This window comes from Antechinus flavipes, chromosome 3, assembly GCF_016432865.1.
Source record: "Antechinus flavipes isolate AdamAnt ecotype Samford, QLD, Australia chromosome 3, AdamAnt_v2, whole genome shotgun sequence".
NCBI classification, from domain to species: domain Eukaryota; kingdom Metazoa; phylum Chordata; class Mammalia; order Dasyuromorphia; family Dasyuridae; genus Antechinus; species Antechinus flavipes.
Genome location: NC_067400.1, coordinates 253982854 through 254004069, shown reverse-complemented (window position 1 = coordinate 254004069; position 21216 = coordinate 253982854). Strand labels below are relative to the sequence as shown.

Here is a 21216-nt window from a genome sequence, read left to right as displayed (position 1 = left end):
GAGAGAGTAAGGGAGAGGGAGGGAATGTGTATGTGTGTGTGTGCGCACGTGCGCACATGTGCGTGGGTATATGGCTCAAGAATCTTGAAGATATGTTTGCCTAAGGGAACTATTCAATTGCCTGGTCATTAACCTGTTAAAACAAAATTATATTTATAATTATGTTTGTAATAAAAACATCCTGTAGTTATAAAAAATATGTGCATGCAGATTTTACAATTAAATACCACAATGAGAAATAAATTTTCTCTAATCACTAGAAGGCTTCTCTAGGTTAGTTAGTATGTTCTTATTTTTAAAAAATAAGGAAGTTGGATAAGTTCTCTAAATATCAGGTGCTCCAGAGGAATATAAAACAATGATGAAGTAAGAAATATATAATCCAGAGCTTATGTGTCTATCCCTTTGTATTTCTCAAGAAATATCTTATTGTTATTGAACGTTCCATTGTTCAACCTCTGTTTTGGAAAGAACTGTCAGTAATAATAACTACAATTTATATTGCACTTTAAGGTTAATAAAGCCCTTTACATTAATCTCATTTAATCTTTGAGGTATATACCAATGGTATGATTTCATTTTGTAGAGGAAGAAACAGAATCAGAGAAACTAAGGTAATTTATGCTTCTGTGAAGTATCAGAGGTAGGATTGGGACTGAATTCTCTCTTTTGACACCAAATCCAGAATTTTTTCAGTCCTCATATTATCTTATTATATGATACTAATTTAATTTGTTATTTAAAAAATAATTATTGGCAGACGTTCACAAGATAAGCAATGGCTTGACCGAGTTCAACAGGATGAAGAATATCAACGGCCAAAAAAAATCCATGATGAAGAGAAATTAAGGGAAGAACCAGTCAAAAAAAAAGATGGTGAGGAAAAAGGCAAGCAGGAAATGAAAGATAAGCTGAATAAGCTTTTCCAGCAACACCAAGAACCCGCTAAGCCCATTCTCCAGACACCTAGCTCATCTACAGGTATGGAAGAAAAGAATGTGGGTAAAAGAGTTTTAGAAAAGTATATCCTTTCGTGACCAAGTAAGGTCTTTCATTAATCATATTCAGACTCTGTTTGATACACAATCAGAAGAAAGCTTTAATCTCTTTTTTGGGCAACAGCACTGATATAACTGAAAGGCTATAATTTTGAAAAGGTTTAAGTGTATGTCATCACCTATTCACTTAAAGTAATTATCTTAATTATCTCAAAGTATTTGTTTTAAAAAATCCTTTATCAGTGTTTTTTGGAGGAAAAAAATCCTGTCATTTCCAACATCCACTCTATTACATGGTACCCTCCCTTGTTAAAAAAAAAAAAAAAAAAAAAAAAGGAAATACAGTTAAGCAAATTGTAATGAAACACAATGACCCATCCTTTTCCCACATCTCCAGTATCTTCCTGTTCCACTGATGAGGAAGGGTCAGTAAAGTAATACGAAATATTATCATATCCATCCCCCTCATCTTGCCTCTTTTTTCTATGGAACATCTTAATATTTTGCTATTCTTTCAGATGTAGTTTTCTATAGGAATTGTACAATTCTTTTAGCAATGGGAAATACAATCTTTTCTACATGCACACACCCACACACACACACACACTCACACTCACACTCCATTTGTGATATCTAATACATTATGGACTATACCTTTTGAAAAGTCTGCTGACTTCTTTGGGTTGCACAAAATCTTAATAATTTGGTGGAGAGGGAAAATTTTTTTTGAAAAGGAAGGCAAAAAAAAAAAAGATCTATCCTTTAAAAAATAAATAGTGGCTAGTGGTACCGAGCCCTACATAAGAAGTGCTTTATAAAATGACTGGCTAAATTGAAATAGTGCAGCCTAGATAAGAACTCATCAGTTATATGCCATTGGACTGAGCTTCTATATCTCTGAAGAGTTTCTTTAAGTGAGAATGAGTATAACTTTGTTTTAGTCACTTGCCCCCTGCTGGGGGGGGTGGGGTTGGAAATCATGCCTTTCCTTTGTATTTATAAAGAATTTTGATTTTTATCATTGCTATCATTCTGTTTCCTGGGGGGCAAACAAATGTTGTTGTTGTGCCCTGGTTTCTTTAATTGTAAAAATTTTGCCTTGTATTATAAGGAAATGCCTTCAAATGCATAACACTATAAACTGAACCTAGTGAAAATTAATATCATCTTCACCCTATCAAAGAAATGTAAGATGAATGTGGGTCATGGCATTTGAGCTATGAGGAATTCAAATACATCATTAGAGAAAAAAATTGGTATTTCTTTTCATTAAGTTATTTTTTCTTTGAAACAGGTAGACTTAATAATCTCAGGGGATTTAGAGAGTGGCTGATTTCAATAATCCAGTGTTTGTGAAATCAGTACTTTTATAATGGAAATGTGTTGCATTGAAAGTTATTATTTCCCCATTTTTTATACTTGTGAAAAATTTCAAAACCACTGATAGAGTCTTTCCTTGGCTGAATAAACTTCATTTCATTCAGTTTTTGTAGAAAATATTTGCAAATTATAAAAATCCAAGCCCAAGTTTAGAGAGAAGGAAAATGTGAAAACAAGGTAAATTGAACCCACTGTCAGTATTTAGATAATGAAAGTGGTTTGCAAATTTGAAAGCCGTGTAAAAATATGACCTCTGATTCTTCTTCTTTCATCTTCTTCCATCCTCTATTTTCATCTTTCTTTTCTTCTTCCTTTTTTTCTTTTTCTTTTCTCCCAGAGAGGAAGCAGGCTTTTTTTTTTTTTTTTGGTATCCAAAACCTGGACTTTAGCTAACTATCCAATATGTCTGAAATGCTAAGAGCAGAGTTTGATCTACCTTGTCACTGAATTTTATAAATTTTCTAAAACAGTTTTGAAATAGGAATTAATTATTAAGAGAGATCCAAGGAAAGATTTTGATTTTGATTTTGATTTTGATATTCTTTGCTTTTTGTTATTTTTTAAATATTTAATGTGAATTTTTTTTTCTCTCCTTTGCCTTATTTTTATAAACAGAAAAAGGTCCACTTACTATTTCTACTCAAGAGGATGTAAAGGTAGTGTATTACCGGGCACTGTACCCTTTTGAATCAAGGAGCCATGATGAAATCACCATTCAGCCTGGGGATATAGTCATGGTAAGAAATTTAAGGAGAGTTTGTTTTTGTTGACAACATCATCTACTTTGTAAATTTCCCCATAGTCATTTGTACGTATAAGCAGTCTTTAAGGTATTCTTTAAATCCAGGATTCACTGGATTGTTAATAAATTTTCATACTTGTACAACATACTTTGTTTTTCTATATTCCATGTCTTGCTGGAATAAATATGACATTCTGAAAATCTAAATGTCATTTTGAAATAGAGTCATCTTATAGAAAATTCTACCTATAAATATTTAAATAATTAGTAATATCAAAGTTGCTGTGGATAAATTTTATGCTTTGAGACATTTTCAGAGAAATGCTTTTATATGAAATACAAATACTCCAGCACATCTTCATAGTTGTCAATAGTAGCTTTGGTAGGTATGGGTGAAAATTTTATTGCTTATTTTTGAAGCTGCAAAGACCACTGGGAATGTGAATTATATAAGATATGTTGAATTAAGTGTATTTTAACTTGCATTGTAACACCCTTCTTAAAACATTACCCAGAAAGCAATCTAGAAATATTTTTTCCTTTGTTCTTTAGTTTCTTTAAACTTAAAATTTCTAGTCATAAGGTTCTGACAGGAAGGAATGTGTACTTCCAAATTCAAGGAACTAAATAAAACAATAGGGTGTTACCAAATACTTTTTTTTTTAAGAATACAAAACCAGCAATTCCAAAAATGTACCATTAGCAAAACTAAACAACTATAGAAGTGTTCACAAAACAAAAACTATTACTATTTTGTTTTTCTGTTAGCTTTAGTATCTCTGACTATATTCAGTCTGCATTTTGAAATACTTCCCTTTTCTACCTCATTCATACTAAATCAGGTATAAGGAAAAGGCATACAAATTTTTATATTCAAAATATGTACACATTCAGAATAAATCTATCTTCCTGAATATGTAATACTCTTAGGAGGATAGTGTTATTTAAATCTGTTGTACTGTCATTTACATATGGAAACACACTTCTTTGTATACTTTTGTATTGCTTCTCTATCTGCAATAAAGTATTTTATGTTAATCTTTAGTGGAATAAGTATATAGAGAAATAATATAGAGAATCCTTAGGGATATGTAAGAAAAGAGAAAATCCTCTCTTCAGTTCCCTTTCTTTTATTATCTGGTGGCTGTAATGAAAGGCTTATCAGGTGTATTAGCTGCTCCTCTGGATTCCTCATGTTTGACAATTTTCAAACTTAATTAATTCAATGTCATTATCTTTTTAAGCATATTACTAAGTAAATTAGAAAACCATTATACAGTACCTGAAGCCTAAAACTATACGAAATTACTTTTGAGCAATAGGATGGATACTGAAATGCCAATTTGTATTTTCCTTATTATAGTTCTTATATCTCATAACTTCTTGAAAACAACCTTTTGAATACTCCTTGAATTTAATTATGTTGTGTTAAAAAGTTAGAAATTCCTTTTCACTTGACATAACAGAAAGAAAATATCCAATTATCATAATGTTATAAAAGTTATTAAACTTTTGTTTAGTTCATTATTATTAATTAATAATTCATTATTATGCCTTACAGAACAGGAATTATCCTTTTAATTTCAATTAAAATTAAAGTGAACAACATCAGTGCCTCTTTAATTAGATGTAAATTAGATTTAGGAACAGTAAATTGGGGAGAAAATTTTTGCCACAGACTTCTTTGATATATTGAGTCCTGACACAAACATTTAATAATTTTTAATAACTGATATAGATATTAAAAACATTTAATAATAAATAAAAATGTTTTAAGATCACAAGAAACATTCCCCACTAGTTAAAGAAATGAATGGGCGGTTTTTAGGAAATAAAAGGGATAGGGAGCATGGTAAAAAGTGGGTAGCAGTGTGGTTCATTGGTCAGTGTGGTACATTGGTAAAAGTAAAGAGTTGGGGCTTAGAGATTGTTGTTCAGTCATTACAATCATGACTTATCATGACCCCATTTGGGGTTTTCCATTTCCTTCTCCAGCTCATTTTACAGATGAGGAAACTGATGCAAAAAGGGTTAAGTGACTTTTCCAGGATCACATAGATAACAAGTATCTGAGGTCTGAAGTGTCCTGGAGGGGAGACTTTCTGACTTTAGGCTTGGCACTTGGTCCATTGTACCATATAACTCTCCAGAAGATCAGCGGACCTGAATTATAATTTCAGCTCTGCTACTTATTGTCTATGTGACTTTGAACAAGTAATTTAATTTCTTTGGAACTCAGTTTCCTCATTTGTAAAATGTGGGCGGTGGACTCAGTGACCTCTAAGATCCTTTCTATTTCTAAATCCATGATCTTATAAGAAATAGTACTTCAGATCACTAAAGTATACAAAAGTTTTTATTAAAACAACTGAGGTTTAATTTTTCACTATCACCCTTTACCCTACAGAGATGGTGAACAATAAAAATAATGTTGAAGCCTTGCAAATGTGCATTGTTGGTAGAACTGTGAATTGGTCCACCCTTTGAGAAAAAGTCAATTTATAAATGTACCCAAATTTCTGTAAGCTTTTCAGAATACCTGAGATCAAAACCAAAAAATAATCAAATTATTTATGGCAACATTTTTTTGGTTGTGGCAAAGAACTAGAAATGAAATAGTTGCCCATAGATTAAATAATGTTTCAGTGGAATGTATATAATTTGGGAATATAATGGAATATTAATGCATCAGAAGAAATGAGGAATATGAAAAGCAAAGTGCTACAGTAGCAGATTTGGACAAAGCAGATCTGAGTTCAAATTTCCTCTCTGACATTACCTGTGTGACATTGGGCCAGTTATTTGATCTCTCTGGAGTCAATTTCCTCATCTTCAAAAGAAGGGTGTTGTACTAGATGAACCTTTAAGGTCCCTTCCAGCTCTAAATCTATGACCATGTGCAGTTCTTTTTGTGATAAGAAACTATTTCTTTTTCTAGGGGATACTTAGGCCTACCTTGGGAGTCCTTGTAAATGACCATCTCTTCTTGAATTCAGCAGGAAAGCAGCAAACTTTCTTATCATGAGAATATAACTTAATTTCTGTTGTATTTTAAAACATTCTTTTAAAGAAATAGATCACACCTTTTCCATGGAAAATGTATATAAGGAATAGCCCTTCATAATTCTTCTTGATGTTTAACAATTATCCAGCTTATGTTATTTCAAGTTTATACCTCTGATTTTGTATTTTTCCAATCATGAAAGATGTTAAAAAAAAAAAAAAACTCTTGACATTAAATTTTGCTCTCCCTCCTCAATTTTATTGACCATTTAACTGCCAGCCTCATTAGATTCAGTTTAACAACAAATATGATGATAATCATAGTTTAAATATATTGGTAAGAATAAAAGATTTCATGAAACATATTGTAATATTGCCTTACTTTCAAATCTTTGCTTTCCTGGTGGAGGTTAAAGGGGAATGGGTAAGTGCTGTCAGGAAGTCTGTACTTTCTTAAATGTATTTTTATCACTTTAATTCTGTGTCCGAAACATATTTTTGTCAGTCTTGAAAACAAAAATATGTTCCTGAGTTTGTCTATCAAGTTGTGATTTTTTTAATGATGCAAATTCATTGAGTTTTTTTGACGAATTTTTTTTTGTCTAGGTGCAAAACTTATTTAAAAAGAAAAGCTGTATTTTTCATGTATAGTTCTATTTTATATACACACACATATACACGCAAACATATGGAAACGCTCATTTATTTGATACTAAGCATAAAACAAAAAATAAAATTCTGAAAAAGAGAGGTCATTAGTAGCTTTATAGAAAGCAATTTTAGTCATGTGATAAGGATGAAAGCCAGATTGAAGTGATAAAAGAGTACATGAGAGAAATGGAAGTAAATATAGACTGTTTTTCTTCTCAAAAGTCTGGTTAAAAAAGAAAGCATAGGGGATAATAGCTTGAGGAGATAGTAAAGTCTAATAAGGTAGTAGGGAAGGTAGTGAGGGGTTGATTATTTGCCGAAGCAGATGGTTGCCGTTTGCTGAAGAAGACAGTAAGTAATGAAATCAAGAGCAATAGAGAGAGAGAAGTTGGCCTTTGTAAGGAGAACAGTTACTTCATAGGTCATAAGGGTTAGTGGAGCAGTGGTGAATTAAGTGATTCAGAATAATATCATGGGATTTGAAGATGAAGGAGAGAAGAAGGAATTTATATCAAATGGCCTCAATATTCAATGAATCTGATTAAGTTTTACCACGGGAGAAAAAACAAATCTCTCCTATTATTGTTTTCTATATTCTCATTTTTATGCACAATTCAATATATCTCTCCTGTCAATATGAAGTTCTGGATTCACCTACTGTCTTCCTTCCTTATTCATACTACTACAGTTTTGAATACCACTGAAGGAATTTGTGCAATGATGCCAAGTTAATGCACTACAAATTCATATTAAGTAATAGCAATTTTATTCTTTCTTGATTTGTTCTTCTCTCTCTCTTAGCATTTGTTCTGGAATTTCTTTTTTCATTCTCCTATGTCTCTTTTAATCCCCAACTCCTCTCTCCCCCACCCCTAATTAGTAACTTTGCCTTTTTTATGAGAAAAATCAAAGCTAGTCATAAAAAGGGACAGCTAGATGGTACAATGCATTAACAGAATTTTTACTGTACTCTAAATTGCGAATGGCTAGAGCCACACAAAACAGCTTAGAGAAATCAAGTAGCAGTTTAATTAATCACTTTCAAAGTGAGGAACACTGTTTGTAAATGGGAAGTTTTCCTTGGCAGGAAACCTCTACCTGTTGCAGAAAAGGTAGAGATTTTATACACAAATCATAACTGGGAAGAGACAGGAAAGGTGGATTACAATATAGTCATGTTTAGGGCCTGAATGATTTCCCATGACAGGCACCTAAGTGCAAGACAATATGGATATTCTCTTGTCATGTGGGAACAAGTTCTCAAGTGATTGTTTCAAATCTCAGGGGTTGTTGTTTGATGTGGGGACAGGACCAGAGTCCTTGAGAGGAACAAGTTCTGCAATCTTTGATTCACTTCACTTAATCTATACAAGAGAGTGTTGTCAATTCTAACAAATATTGATCATTTCAAGCTTCATTATAAGACTCTACTCTGAAATCAGAGTTTGCTGGGAAAATAGTAGCTGTGAAAAAAATCTAGATTATTAATATGTTTATTACATAAATCATATTGATAATTATGAAAATCACAATCACTTTCTTCACAAATGGATAGATTGCAGGGTCTAGAGTTAGGAAAACCTGTGTTCAAATCTAGCCTCACATTTACCAAGTGTCTGACCTTGGATGAATCACTTAAACCTATTTGCCTCAGTTTCCTTATCTATAAAATGAGCTAAAGAATGAAATGGCAAATCACTCCAGTATTTTTGCCCAAAAAACTCCAAATGGGGTCATAAAAAGTAGGAAATTACTGACACAACTGAACAACAGTTAAAAAAAAAAATCTAAAGTGACTTTAATCTCACTTTATATCTTGAAACATCTCAGCACCTTTTATTCTTTCCAGAATCCTTTCTCCTCTTTAAACTTACCATTCTCTTTCTATCATCTTCAGTTTCTCCTTGTCCACAGACTCCTTTATCTAGTGGTTATAATTATTCTTAGAACTAACCCATTCTTTAAAAATGTTCCTTTAATTCTACCATCCCTTCCCACTACTGACTTTTATCTCTACTCCATTGCACCACAAAACTCTATCATCTCCTCGGTTTCACTGCCTGTTCACTTCTTTATCCTTTGTATTTTGATTTCCCCATTATTAGAATCATTCTCCCTGGAATTACCAACTCAGTCATAGCTGAGTTAATCCAGTTACCTTTTCTCAACTTTTATATTTTTTGATGTCTCTATAGTTTTCAAAATATTCACCATATTGTACCTTCTTCTTTGTTATTATCTTCCTCTGGCTTCTATGGTCCTACTGTCTCCTGGTTCTGCTACTTGATCAGTGCTTCTCTTTAGTCCCCTTTTGTTATCCTCAATTCTGGGCATTCTTATTAATATATACTCTTTAGCTTGTTGACCTCACTAGCACCTTTTCAATTATTACTTATCTCCAGATGACTGATTTATCTCTGTGTCTATCTCTGATCAGTCCAGTTTCATGTCAGCAATCGCCTTTTAGCCTTTTCTCTTAGGTGGATGATAACCTTAAATTTAACACATGTGAAACTGAGCCCCATTATCTTCTCCATCAAACCCAAACTTTTTCCTCCTTTTTTGGAGAGCCATAATTTTATTGTTACTCAGACTTTTGACCTGAAGGTTATCCTTCTTCCTTTTCCCTTGCTTCCCAATTCCAGTCAATTAACATATTCTATTGCAGTGGTTCTCAAAGTTGGTCCAGAGAATCCAAGGTGTCTCTGAAACCCTTTCAGAGGGCCTACAAATTCAAAATTAGTTTTTATTGCTAAAATGGTAAACATCTATAAATATAAACCATATTTTAAAAAAACTCTTTGGACAGATCCTCAATAATATTTAAAAGTATAAAAGAATACCAAGAACAAAAGTTTGAGAATAACTGTTCTATTGATTCTGCCTCTCTATCTCTTGTTTCTATTTCCTTTTTTCTATCAACAGTCTCTGCTCTAGTTCAGGCTCTTAACACTTCTCACCTATGCTATTGTAATTTCTAGCCTCATAATTTGTTTGTTGGCTTTCACTTTTTCCACTATTTAATTTCATCTTCCACATAGCTGACAAAAGAACCTTTCTGAAACATTGGTCTGACTGTGTCTCTCCATTGTTCAAAAACCCTCATTATTTCTAAAAAATGCCAACTCCTTAGCCTGGTATTTTAAAGCCTTTTGAAATCTGTTTCTTCTCCAGCCTAATTTCATGTTATTCCCCTTCAAGAATGCTACTGGTCAGCTAGACTCAACACTTTATTTTTTTATCTTTATGTGTTGCTATATAGTCCGTCCTCATCTCTATCTGAATTCTTGTCTTCCTTTAGGAATCAGCTTAAGAACCACCTCAGAGAGAAACCTTCCTATATTTTTTCTTTTTGCATTCTCCCCTCCCCCACTGCCCTTTATTATCACTCTCTCCTCATTTTTGTTGGGGTAGCTAGGTGGTACAGTGAATAGAGCACCAGTCCTGAAGTCAGGAGGATCTGAGTTCAAATTTGATCTCAGACACTTAACACTGCCTAGCTGTGTGACCATGGGCAAGTCACTTAACCCCAATTGCCTCAGCAAAGAAAAAAAAAAAGAAACACTTAGGAAATAAAAAATTTTGAAGTAGAGAAACTGATAACAATAGCCAAATGGGAGTCAATGGAAAAAGACAAAGCAAACTCAGAGAGGCAAAAATATGTTTGGAAATTTAATTTTTCACTTTTTTTTCTTGTTGTTTTGAAAAATGCCAACTAAGATTTTTCTGGTTGTTGAGAAAAGTTTTAAAAGACTAAAAGGGAAAGGGGAGAAATAAGTCTGCTGAACATTTTGGGAAAATAGCTGAAGTATTTTTTTTTTAAATGATATGCAGAATTCATTAATTTTGTTATTTATTTATAAGATGAGCAGTATAATTGTTTAGTGTGTTTTCATGCCTTTAGGTAATAGATAACTATTTTCCTCATAACTTTTAAATTTTGAAAGCATTTTATTTTCTCCTTTATTAGTGTATAACAAACTTGTCCTGATCTTATTTGCATGTTTGTGAATTATAAAATTAGGATTCATGTTAAAAAATAGGGCTGATTGTAATTTTTTATCAATGCCTTAACTTTAGGAACATGAAAGAAAGAAAAACAGAATTTTGATTGACATACTCACATATATACAGGTGATGAGATACATATGTATAAATATCACTAAAATATTAAAATGTTAAAAACCTAACTATTCCACTGTAGTAAATTATCTTTGCAATACCTTAAATGATAGATGATAAATCATGTCTTTGAATTTAATATCAGGTTTAAATTGTGGCATAACTTTTTACTTAGCTTCAGTGAATGTTATAAGAAAAAACTTAAGTTGTTGGTAAAATTTAGTTATTCCAGTAAAACCATTCCTCATTTCTCCCTTATTTATTATTTATTATAGATTTTATATCTAAAATAAATGATTGGGCTTTCTTCTGTGTAACATTAGTGATTTCTAAACAAACTCTTTTTATGCCAAGCAAAAAATATTTTACAAAATCGTATTAAATATTACTAACTTGAAATTCTTATTGTGTAAAAAAAATTAGGTTGTAATAATGTTTTAATAGTTAGAATGAATGAAATAAAAGTAAATACTGAGAATTCTTGGGAATTTTCCTTAATGATGAATTCTGAAAGTATATTTTCAGAAGCACCTTCAATAAATGAATAATATTTAGACTTCAGATTCTGTGATTTAGGATTATAGAATTAGACTTAGAAGTCATCTAACCCAACTTTTTCCTCTTTTCCTTTCCCTTTTTCCAATTTCAGAAATGAAAAAACTGAAATCTAAAGAGGTTACCTAAATCCACCCAACTAGTATTTGAACCCAAGTATTTCTACTTTAAATTCCCTACCCTTTTCACAATATCATACTATTTCCACTGTCCCTTTTAGAAAATAGAGTGCTGTAGGTCAGAAAAACACTTAAAGAAAAACCCTTATTATACATGTCTTTACAAAGTTAAATATTTTCATTGTATTTTGCTAAACCTTATAATCAGAGCATAATAAAGTGTCTTCTGCTTTATTTATTGGATTTTGTGGAGGGAGGGAATTAAGGGAGAGAGAGCGAGTGAGAGACAAGTTACTTTGTTGCCTTTGGTATGTTTGTGTATTCTTAATTTCACTCTATGGTTTCTTACAGGTGGATGAAAGCCAAACTGGAGAACCTGGGTGGCTTGGAGGGGAATTAAAAGGAAAGACGGGATGGTTTCCTGCTAACTATGCAGAGAAAATCCCAGAGAATGAGATCTCCACCCCTCTGAAACCAGCAGCTGACTCTGCACCCATGCCCACACCTAAACTTGCTTTACATGAAACCCCAACTCCTGTGGCAACAACATCATCGGAATCTTCTACAACCTCCAACAATTGGGCAGACTTCAGCTCTACGTATGTGTGGTGTTATTGTTCATTATAATTGAAATCCTAATAAAGTATCATGATTTTTCAAGCACTTCGAACCTTCTTGTTTATATCATCTCACAGAAAGAGCTCACTAAATTGCTTTCATCCCCAGTGTCACAGCAAACATTTACTAACATTTATTGACTCCTTTGTGAAAGCATATAGGGTGGATCCTAAGAAAACAAAGATGAAAATGAGAGTCATTGACCTGAAGGGCAGGAAAATTATGGGTGACATATTAAATTTTATTAAATTATAACAAAAGTTTAGTCAACTCTGTGTGAGTGAAAGTTAAGTATCAATAATCTGTTTATTTTAATGACTAGTTAATGTCTTTGTTCTTGGTAGAACAAGCATACATACATTGTCTAATGATTTCTTTTAACATTGAAGCCAGTCAGCAGTTATTCATATCATTTCCTGCATCTGAATAGCAATATTTGTTAATATAGATGCAGAAATGAAAACTACACTTGTGGTTGGAATAAGAGCCGAACTTGGTTCCTCTAAGTTCCTCTAAGTCTTGCTTTGTTCTGTTTGAGTATTTAGTGGAATGAAATAGTGGGCACCATCAAATTATGCTGATTTCTCAGATCTTAATCGTGAAGAATTGAGCGTGAGCATAGTATTTAGGTAGAGGTTTCATTTTTAATGATCCAGTTTATGAAATCATGAACCCTTATTACAGTGCCACAATTCAGATTTTTAGTTTGGTTAAAATACAATCGATGTATTGAAAAGTAAAATTATCAATAAGATGATGCATTGTGTGTCTGTTACCAAGTGTTCCTTGTTTAGAGCTATATTTTTTGGATTGTGCGAACTTAAAAAAATGAAAAGAAAGCAATCAAGAGAGATCAGGTGTTAGAAAATAGATAGAAATTATAAACAAGAGAAAAACAGTGTGAAGGACAGGAATTGGAAAGATCACTGTATGGCAGGGCAAGAAGAAGCAAGTTTTACATGGTAATTTTTTTCATGTAAAAATCCTTATAGTGTTGAAGAATGGAATCCTCCTCTACAAACTCGATGATACATTTTTGACTTTAGCTTTCCTTTCCTTTATTAATTTTAACTTAGTGAATAATTTTGGCTTAAAGCTAAAATTAGCCTGGAACACACTCAAAAAAAGACAAAACAAATGCATCTTGCTATAAGATTCCTTGCTATTCTATGGATTTGGTTTTGCTATGGTTCCTCCAAAATTCCCCATATAGATAAGTAACACATACCTATGACCACACTTCAATAGTCTTTACAGCAGTTACTTGCCTGTCTTCCAATCCCAGCATGCAGTAGTGCTTCTGGGGACCGGTGGATAGTGCAGAAGGATGGCAATCCCTTTTGGTTCTCAAAGTGATTTGCTCATTCATACATGACTTTAGCTACTATGAACAAGTGCCCTGAAGTCCCTAATGAAAAGATGATCTATTTGTATGTAAATCTTTTTCTTTTCCAGGTGGCCAACAAACACTAACGAGAAAGCAGAAACAGATAATTGGGATGCATGGGCAACCCAGCCTTCTCTTACTGTTCCAAGTGCAGGGCAGTTAAGACAAAGATCAGCCTTTACTCCAGCTACTGTTACTGGCTCATCACCATCTCCTGTTTTGGGCCAGGTAAATAGCAAATATGATGCCCTGACTGTGAATGACTATGTCCTGTAAAATGCAAACATCTTTAATAAGTATTTATTGGTATTATTGATCATTAATGAACCTGCCTAATATGTAACTCAGGATACTGTATAGATGATTCCCAACTAGGAGTTTAAAAATGTGTATGGTAGAAGTTATATTTTTTTGTGTGTATGTCAGTAGTTCTTCATCTGCAGCTTCTGTTACAGGAAAGAATGTGGTCTGTGTTGTCTATACTTATCAACATAGGACAAATGCTAAGTCTGCAGAAAATTCTAATTTCCTGCCTAAAAAGATATGAACCAGCATATTTGAGAAGATGACTCACTTTTTCTTAGGACTAATTCTTCACTCCCTTTGTGAGGGTGATATAGTTCATAGAATATATTGGGAAATAGGAAAGCAGAAAGAGGAAGACTGGAAAGTCAAACTTCTACAGTGTGACTTTGTTCAGTTTTAAGACACAGAAGTGTGGAAAAAAAAAAAAAAAGCACAAGGGATAGTCATCTACTTTGGCAATATAATAAGCTGAGCTTGGACTAAGGATAAGCCAAGTTGGCAGCCATCCAGATGTAGTAGATGAGAGCAACAAAGAACATATTGTACATATAGTTTTCTTTTTTAATAAAAAAAATTAATTTTACCAACTGTGTGATTCTAGGCAAGCCACTTAACTTCTCTCAAGCTTCATCCTCAATTATTTATAACATTGGGATAATAATAGTAAATAATAATATTTATGTAAAAGATATATATATATATAATAAGGTATATAGAATTATATAATGATATTTCACAGGTTTGTTATGTAGACCAAATAAGATAATGCATATTAAATGCTTTGCAAATCTTAAACCACTATAAAAGTTTGGACTGTTGTTATTATTTTTATTTGTTATAGCTACTAGAATGGGTTTTTATACAAGAAAATTTTTGGTTTTTTGTGATGTTAAGTTGATGTTGCTAAGAATAAGAGCTCTTAGGTAGAGAGTGACAAATGGTAAGTATGGTCAAAGTGCTAAGCATTGTGATTTTTCAAGATTCTTTAAGGATTTGCAAATACTTTGTCCTCCCTGGTGGATATACTGCTGATATAGCATTTATATAATGCTTTAAAGATTACAAAATGTTTTACATTTGTTAGCTCATTTGATCCTCATAATCACCCTGTGAGGTAGATGCTAGAGGAGAAATTGGGTGCCATAGGAGTCACATGATGACTTTTAGGAAGGAGTGATTAGACTACAATGACATGCTACAAAGTTTTAAGAATAAGAACTGAGTGGGGAAAAAATGAGATTTCATAATTATGGGGTCAATAGTGACTTTTGGGAAGGGAGATAAAAGTAATGGAGGATTCAGAAGTCAAATTATAAATGATTTAGAATAAGTGGGTGATAAGGAAGTTAAGACAATCTGCAAATATAGGGTAGTTCTAGATGTTTAGTTGGTAAAAGAAAGAAGGGAAGAAGTGGTTGCTTTGCGTGGGTACAAGGGTCAAGGGAGGGGTGACGGAGGGTTGCTATTTTCTATTTTTATTAAAATAGAGAACAAAATGTGCTTTTAGGCAGAGGGGAAGGAAATAATGGAGTAAGAGATTGAGGATACAAGAGATGGAAAGATTAATAGAACTTACTCAATAGAGTAAATTCCAAGAATGGGCTAAACAAAATGCCATTAATGTGACAAAATTTCATTTAAACATGCATTTCTTAAGTACAATACAATGTGTAAGGCACTGTGAGAGAGTGTCCCTCCTCCCTCCCCTAAAAGCTAGGCTTCTTATTCCTTTTTGGCTGTCTAGGAAAACCAGTGAACCCCTATTCAGCATAATGTTTATTGACTATAGTCATAATTGAAGTAAATGCTCATTTTGTTAGAGGTTAATGAAAGTAAAAATGAAAAAAAAAATTTTCTCGTCCAAGTTCAACAACCTCCTGAAATGTATTCATGAACCTCAAGTTAAGAAGCCCTACCTAAAAGAGATTACAATCTATAAGGTACTATGTACATTTGCTATTTTTTTAAGGGGCTCTTTGCATACTGTGCCAGGTATAATGTACAAAAAGGTCAGCATGGTTGAAATGGCTAATAACCTAGCTTGGTTCCCATAGTGAAGTAAAGGATAATAGATCAGTAAACTTCAGGAGAATGAAAGGGAGATTTCAGTGGGGAGAGGAAGGAGAATAATAGATTGTGAAGAAGTTGTAGAGCCCGCTGAAATAGAAAATGAGGAAATTGTTGTCCAGAAAGGGGAAGTTCCCAATTTATTATCTTGAATTTTAAACAATTTTACCTTTAAAGGGCTGAGGTATACCTACTACAGTGTGACTAAAGATCACTGAAAGTAAATTGAGGAAGGTATAATCAGGTTTTTATGTGTCATCTGTGTTGATACTGAACTTAACTGAGTTTCATAATATTTGTTTTATATGCATGTATTATAAAATCATGAACTGTCTCATGTTTATTTGTGTAAAATTGCCAGAACGTTTTTTAAAGGCAATTGCAAATTATTTTCATATGATCCATCATTCTGGATTATCATTTGCTTCCCACCTTTGAAGAAATCTTAAATTTTTCACTGATATATTGATTGATATATTGAAACACTTTGATGTTTTTATGTAACATAATAAGCACCTATATCTAATTTCTTTGCTCATTCAATCAACAAGTATTTATTAAGCACTTCCTAAATGCCAGACACTCTATTAGGTGAAGGGGATCCAAAGACAAGGATACAACACTGCCTTCAAGGAGCCTCAATACAAATATGCAGAATAAATTCAAAGTAATTCTGGGTGGAAGGGATGAAGAAAACACAAGCATTTGGGGGAATCAGATAAGGCTTTATGTGGAAGGTGATACTTGAATTGTTTTGAAAGAGACTAGAAATTCTAAATAGCGAGAATAGAGGAAGGGATCATGTTTTAGTCATGGAGACAGGAGATTTAGTGTTGGATTTGAGGAAAAGGAAGAAATCCGTTTGGGCTGGATGATATGGCACATGAAGAATTTTTTAATGAACCTGGAAATGTAGGTGGGAGTCAGATTGATTAGACTTTAAATGCCAAACTTGGAGTTTGTATTTAACTCTAAGGTGATAGGGAACCAATAAAAATTATTGAGTTAAGGAAAGGCAGGATTAGAACCGTGCCTTAGGAAAATTACTTTATAGGCAGCAGAAAGGAAATTCAAGCCTCTATTTGGTCACCATTTGTCATGATACTTTTATGACAATAAAATCCCTATATAAGGGAACAATGGGAGTTATAATAAGCAAAATTCCTCAGAAAACAAATAAAAATAAAGTAATTAAGACTTCCCATATTTAATTTCTGACCATCATCATTTTAGCTTTACTATATATTTGGGGATATTAACATCTATGATCCTGAAGAAAAGTGTGTTTGTCATATATTACTTCCTCTTTCTTTTTTCTTTCTTTTTGGTTTTTGTTTGTAACAAACTGCTATGTAACCAAAAACCTCTTTCTATTGTTCCATATAAGGGTGAAAAGGTAGAGGGGTTACAAGCACAAGCTTTGTACCCTTGGAGGGCCAAAAAGGACAACCATTTAAATTTCAACAAAAATGATGTCATCACAGTCCTGGAACAGCAAGATATGTGGTGGTTTGGAGAAGTTCAAGGTCAAAAGGGTTGGTTCCCCAAGTCTTATGTGAAGCTCATTTCAGGACCCATAAGAAAATCAACAAGGTATTTGTAATGTTTATCTGCTTTTATTGGAAGAAAAAAAAAGTTATACTTTGAAAAGAGAGAAACCATGGTGAGACAGAAAATCACTGGGTTGGGATTTTCAGGGACACTAAATTCTACTTCCTAGCTCTGGTGTTTAATAGATTTACTAGATAGGTTCTTAACCTCTCTTGGCTTCACTTTCCAGTATCTGTAAAATGAGAGGGGTTAGATGCAATCACAATTAAGATCCCTTCCTACTTTTTAGTCTATGATGTGATGAATTATTTTGAGGGACAATAAAATATACCTACAATTTGATGGCTATTTCCTCAATCAAAGCATTTTGAACATCTTATTTTTCTGGAATTTAGAGTAGGAAAAAGCAACTTCAGGGCATGGGGACAAGATGTGACCATGTCAGTTCATTTTTCTTTGTAGAATATCTAGTACAGAGTATGCAAAAATAATTCCACTGATCATGATAATTACATTTTATTTTGATATTTAGGAGAGTATTTTCTCTCCCTCTATGGAATATTTACATCACACAATTTCAAACACAGCCTTTGTTTAGTTCAAATTAAGATGGTCAGAAAAAGGCATTCTTTATTAAGTTTTATAGATATAAAATATTAGTTTTAACATATTGAAAAATTTAAAAAGGAAATTTATGAATTTAGCTTTTTTTTTTTTTAAAGCTTTTTCAAATTCTGAAGTAAATAAGACTATATATTACAGTGAAATATATTGCTAAAAACTAAAATGGGCTCTAATCATTGTATATAGACACACTATAGGGTTCTGGGGGCAAGGATGGGAAGATTCTCCAGTAGGATGGTTTTGTCTGGGTTAAGAGATTTATCAGTTAGAAAATTTCCTTTACCAGTACAGCTCAGCAACTTTTCTTCAACTTAGAGCCTTGGAGAGTTGTCTGAGACATTGAAGAATTAAGTGAGTAGGCCACATAGTCATGTATCAAAGACAGGATTTGAATCCAGGTCTTGCCTCCCCCAAGGCCAGCTCACTATTCAGTAAAGTATGTCATGCTCCCTTTCTTATGTCATTATTTGCTGTTAATTTTGACTTTCATTTTTTCCAAGATTTAAGTGGTATGTTTCAGTGTAGGCTTCTTTTGTATGCATACTTGTGCTCCAATGGATGTTAAAGTATCTCTGTTATTTTCTCTTCTTAAGTATGGATTCAAGTTCTTCAGAAAGTCCCGCTGTTCTAAAGAGAGTAGCATCACCAGCAGCTAAACTTTCAATACCAGGAGAAGGTAAGAAACTGAATTAAATATTATTTTCAAAATATGTTGGTAAGCTAATAGTCTCAATAAACATGCTATATGAAAGTGTTCAGATATTAAAATACACAATAGTACTTAACCCATAATGTGTTAAATGTTATGGTAAAAATGGAAAATTAGCCATTTAAAGAAAATTGTGTAGTTTCTGGAGAAATTAAAAACAGTTTAATTTCTGGAGAAATTAAAAACAGTATAGCATTCTTCTGCAATGCAAAAAAGTGGGAGTTTTTCCTAAAAATACAATCCCAAATGAGAATAGCATTTATGGGAGAACAGATGCCAAAGGGAAACAGCAAAGATATAGAACATCCACTGTGCCTAATTCCACAGGAAACATACAGCTAGAGCCTCAGATATGCAGCAGGATGCCCACTGTTATAAAAGACTCAGGGTTACTCAGGGCTCAAACTTATACAGAGTTTCTAGACTAAGCTGACATAGCAATAATAGAAGACTATCCTATCCTCAGTGAGTCAAGTTTTTAGGCCAGTGAATTGAAGGTATTTTCTGAATTGTCTAATGAAGAGCTAGGGACAGGGAGCCAAGAAACTTAACTCTGGCCCTGCCACAACATAAAAAAATGTCTGGGATAGTTGGAAGGTCTCTTTCTTAATCAACTGAACCTTAGGTTTCATTGGCTCATACTGTCAAAATCTACATATATTTGAAAAAGTTTAAGCTCTCTTGTGGACAAATTGGAGAGATGAAGACTAGACAAAAGTCAAAGTTGATTTTTGACTGATTGCACCCAAAGGGTGGGCATTAATGATTATATCAACATGAAAAAACCTATTTGGTGAAGAGTCTCAGATTTATGTATTTTGGCCCTGAACTTTTTAACATTTTGTATCAGTGACTTGGATAATGGCATAGATCTTTTGCTTATTGAATAGGAAGGTCAGTCAATTTGCAAGTATTTATTAAATGATGACAATGTGTCAGAAACAAAACAGGGAACTTGGGTAGCTAACACATTAGATGGCAGAGTTGAGATTCAAAAATATTTAGACAGGCTGAAATATATATTAGATTGAATATAATAAGGTGAATTTGATAAAAATAAATGCAAGTTCTTAAAATTAGCTTCATAAATACAAATGTGGTGAAGGGATGCTAAGATAGTAATTCAAATGAAAAGAGATGTAGGAATTTTAGTGGATTACAATCACAATATGTATCACAATATGAATCAACATTGTGATATGGCAAATAAAAGCTAATGGAATTTTAAATTTCATTGAAATTGACATAGTAAAAAAAAACAGCCAAAAAGTATAGCTTAGCTCCCTCCTTGTTTCCATACTGCTGAAACAGAGTATTAGAAAACTAACATTCTAAGTCCTGATTGGAAAATCTAAGGAAAAAAATCATAATGAATCATTTTTCTAGTTTAAGTACACATAGGGAGACAGAGAGATTTTTTGAATGTTATGGATGGGGTTCTACCAAGAAGAAACCATATTAGACCTTCTAACAAGGGGACTGAACTGAGGTCTGGAGCTCTACTAGTGCGAGAAAAGAATCAAGTTTGGAAGGCTCTGATACAGACCAAGGAGCAGGAATAGTGCTAACTGAAACCTTTTTCTCATAATCCCAGACCTAGCTCTCATATCTATAATGGACTGAAGTGTAGGTGACCTGCATTTAGAAATGTTGGAACAGAGCATGGAGAAATTGTGTGCCTCAGACAGGCAAGCAACGGCTTTGTGGTGCTGATCCTAGAGTGAGGCCTCTGTTCTAGTCCCCACTCTGATCTGAAGAAACCAGAGCAGATAGCTCAAAGGGAGAATCTGAAGTTCTGCTGAGATCCTTGGAGAATATAGCATGCAAGTCCTTGAGAAAGCAGACTAAGGACCTAAGAGAATTCAAATCAGGACCAAGTAAAGCTCAGATATTCCATCCAGAAGAACATGGCCCTAACAGAGAAATAAGGCTGGGAAAATGAGTAAACAAAAGAGAATTTCACCAAAGAGTTATTGCCGACAAAGACAAAGACAAGACCACATATAAGCTAAATCTCCACACCTTGTACACAAGTCACTAGAATTCCTAGGAAAGAAACTAAGAATTGAAAAAGACAATTTAATAGCTTCGCAGAAGAAGTACAAATCTATAACCAAGTCACAAGTTCCTTCAAAATTAGAATGAACAGAACAGAAATGATTGACTCTATGAGACAATTAGAAATATTAAAGTCAAAAGATTAGGGAAAAATAAGAGAAAATGTAAGTTATATTAAAAACTTAGTCATAGTTATTTTTTATAAAATAGTCTTGAAATCTTGTCAAAAAAGGAATTAAGGTTAGTCAGGCAGTCCCTCTTTGTTATAAGTCATGTTAAAAATCAATCCTGATCCCCTCCTCTTCCCCCCCCCCCCAATTACCCAG

General features: G+C 33.1%; 1 protein-coding gene across 3 annotated transcripts in view; it reads left to right on the top strand.

The window, feature by feature from the left end:
- ITSN1 (intersectin 1) overlaps window positions 1–21216 on the top strand; it is a 256471-nt gene that overhangs the window by 134885 nt on the left and 100370 nt on the right. For 2 of the 3 annotated variants that reach the window (XM_051984917.1, XM_051984914.1), the window contains exons 18-24: window positions 761–981; window positions 2994–3115; window positions 10855–10908; window positions 11922–12169; window positions 13644–13803; window positions 17336–17541; window positions 18717–18799. In XM_051984917.1, the coding sequence (XP_051840877.1) occupies window positions 761–981; window positions 2994–3115; window positions 10855–10908; window positions 11922–12169; window positions 13644–13803; window positions 17336–17541; window positions 18717–18799 (1094 nt within the window). The remainder of the gene's footprint in view (window positions 1–760; window positions 982–2993; window positions 3116–10854; window positions 10909–11921; window positions 12170–13643; window positions 13804–17335; window positions 17542–18716; window positions 18800–21216) is intronic. The other variant, XM_051984915.1, reaches the window with a different exon arrangement.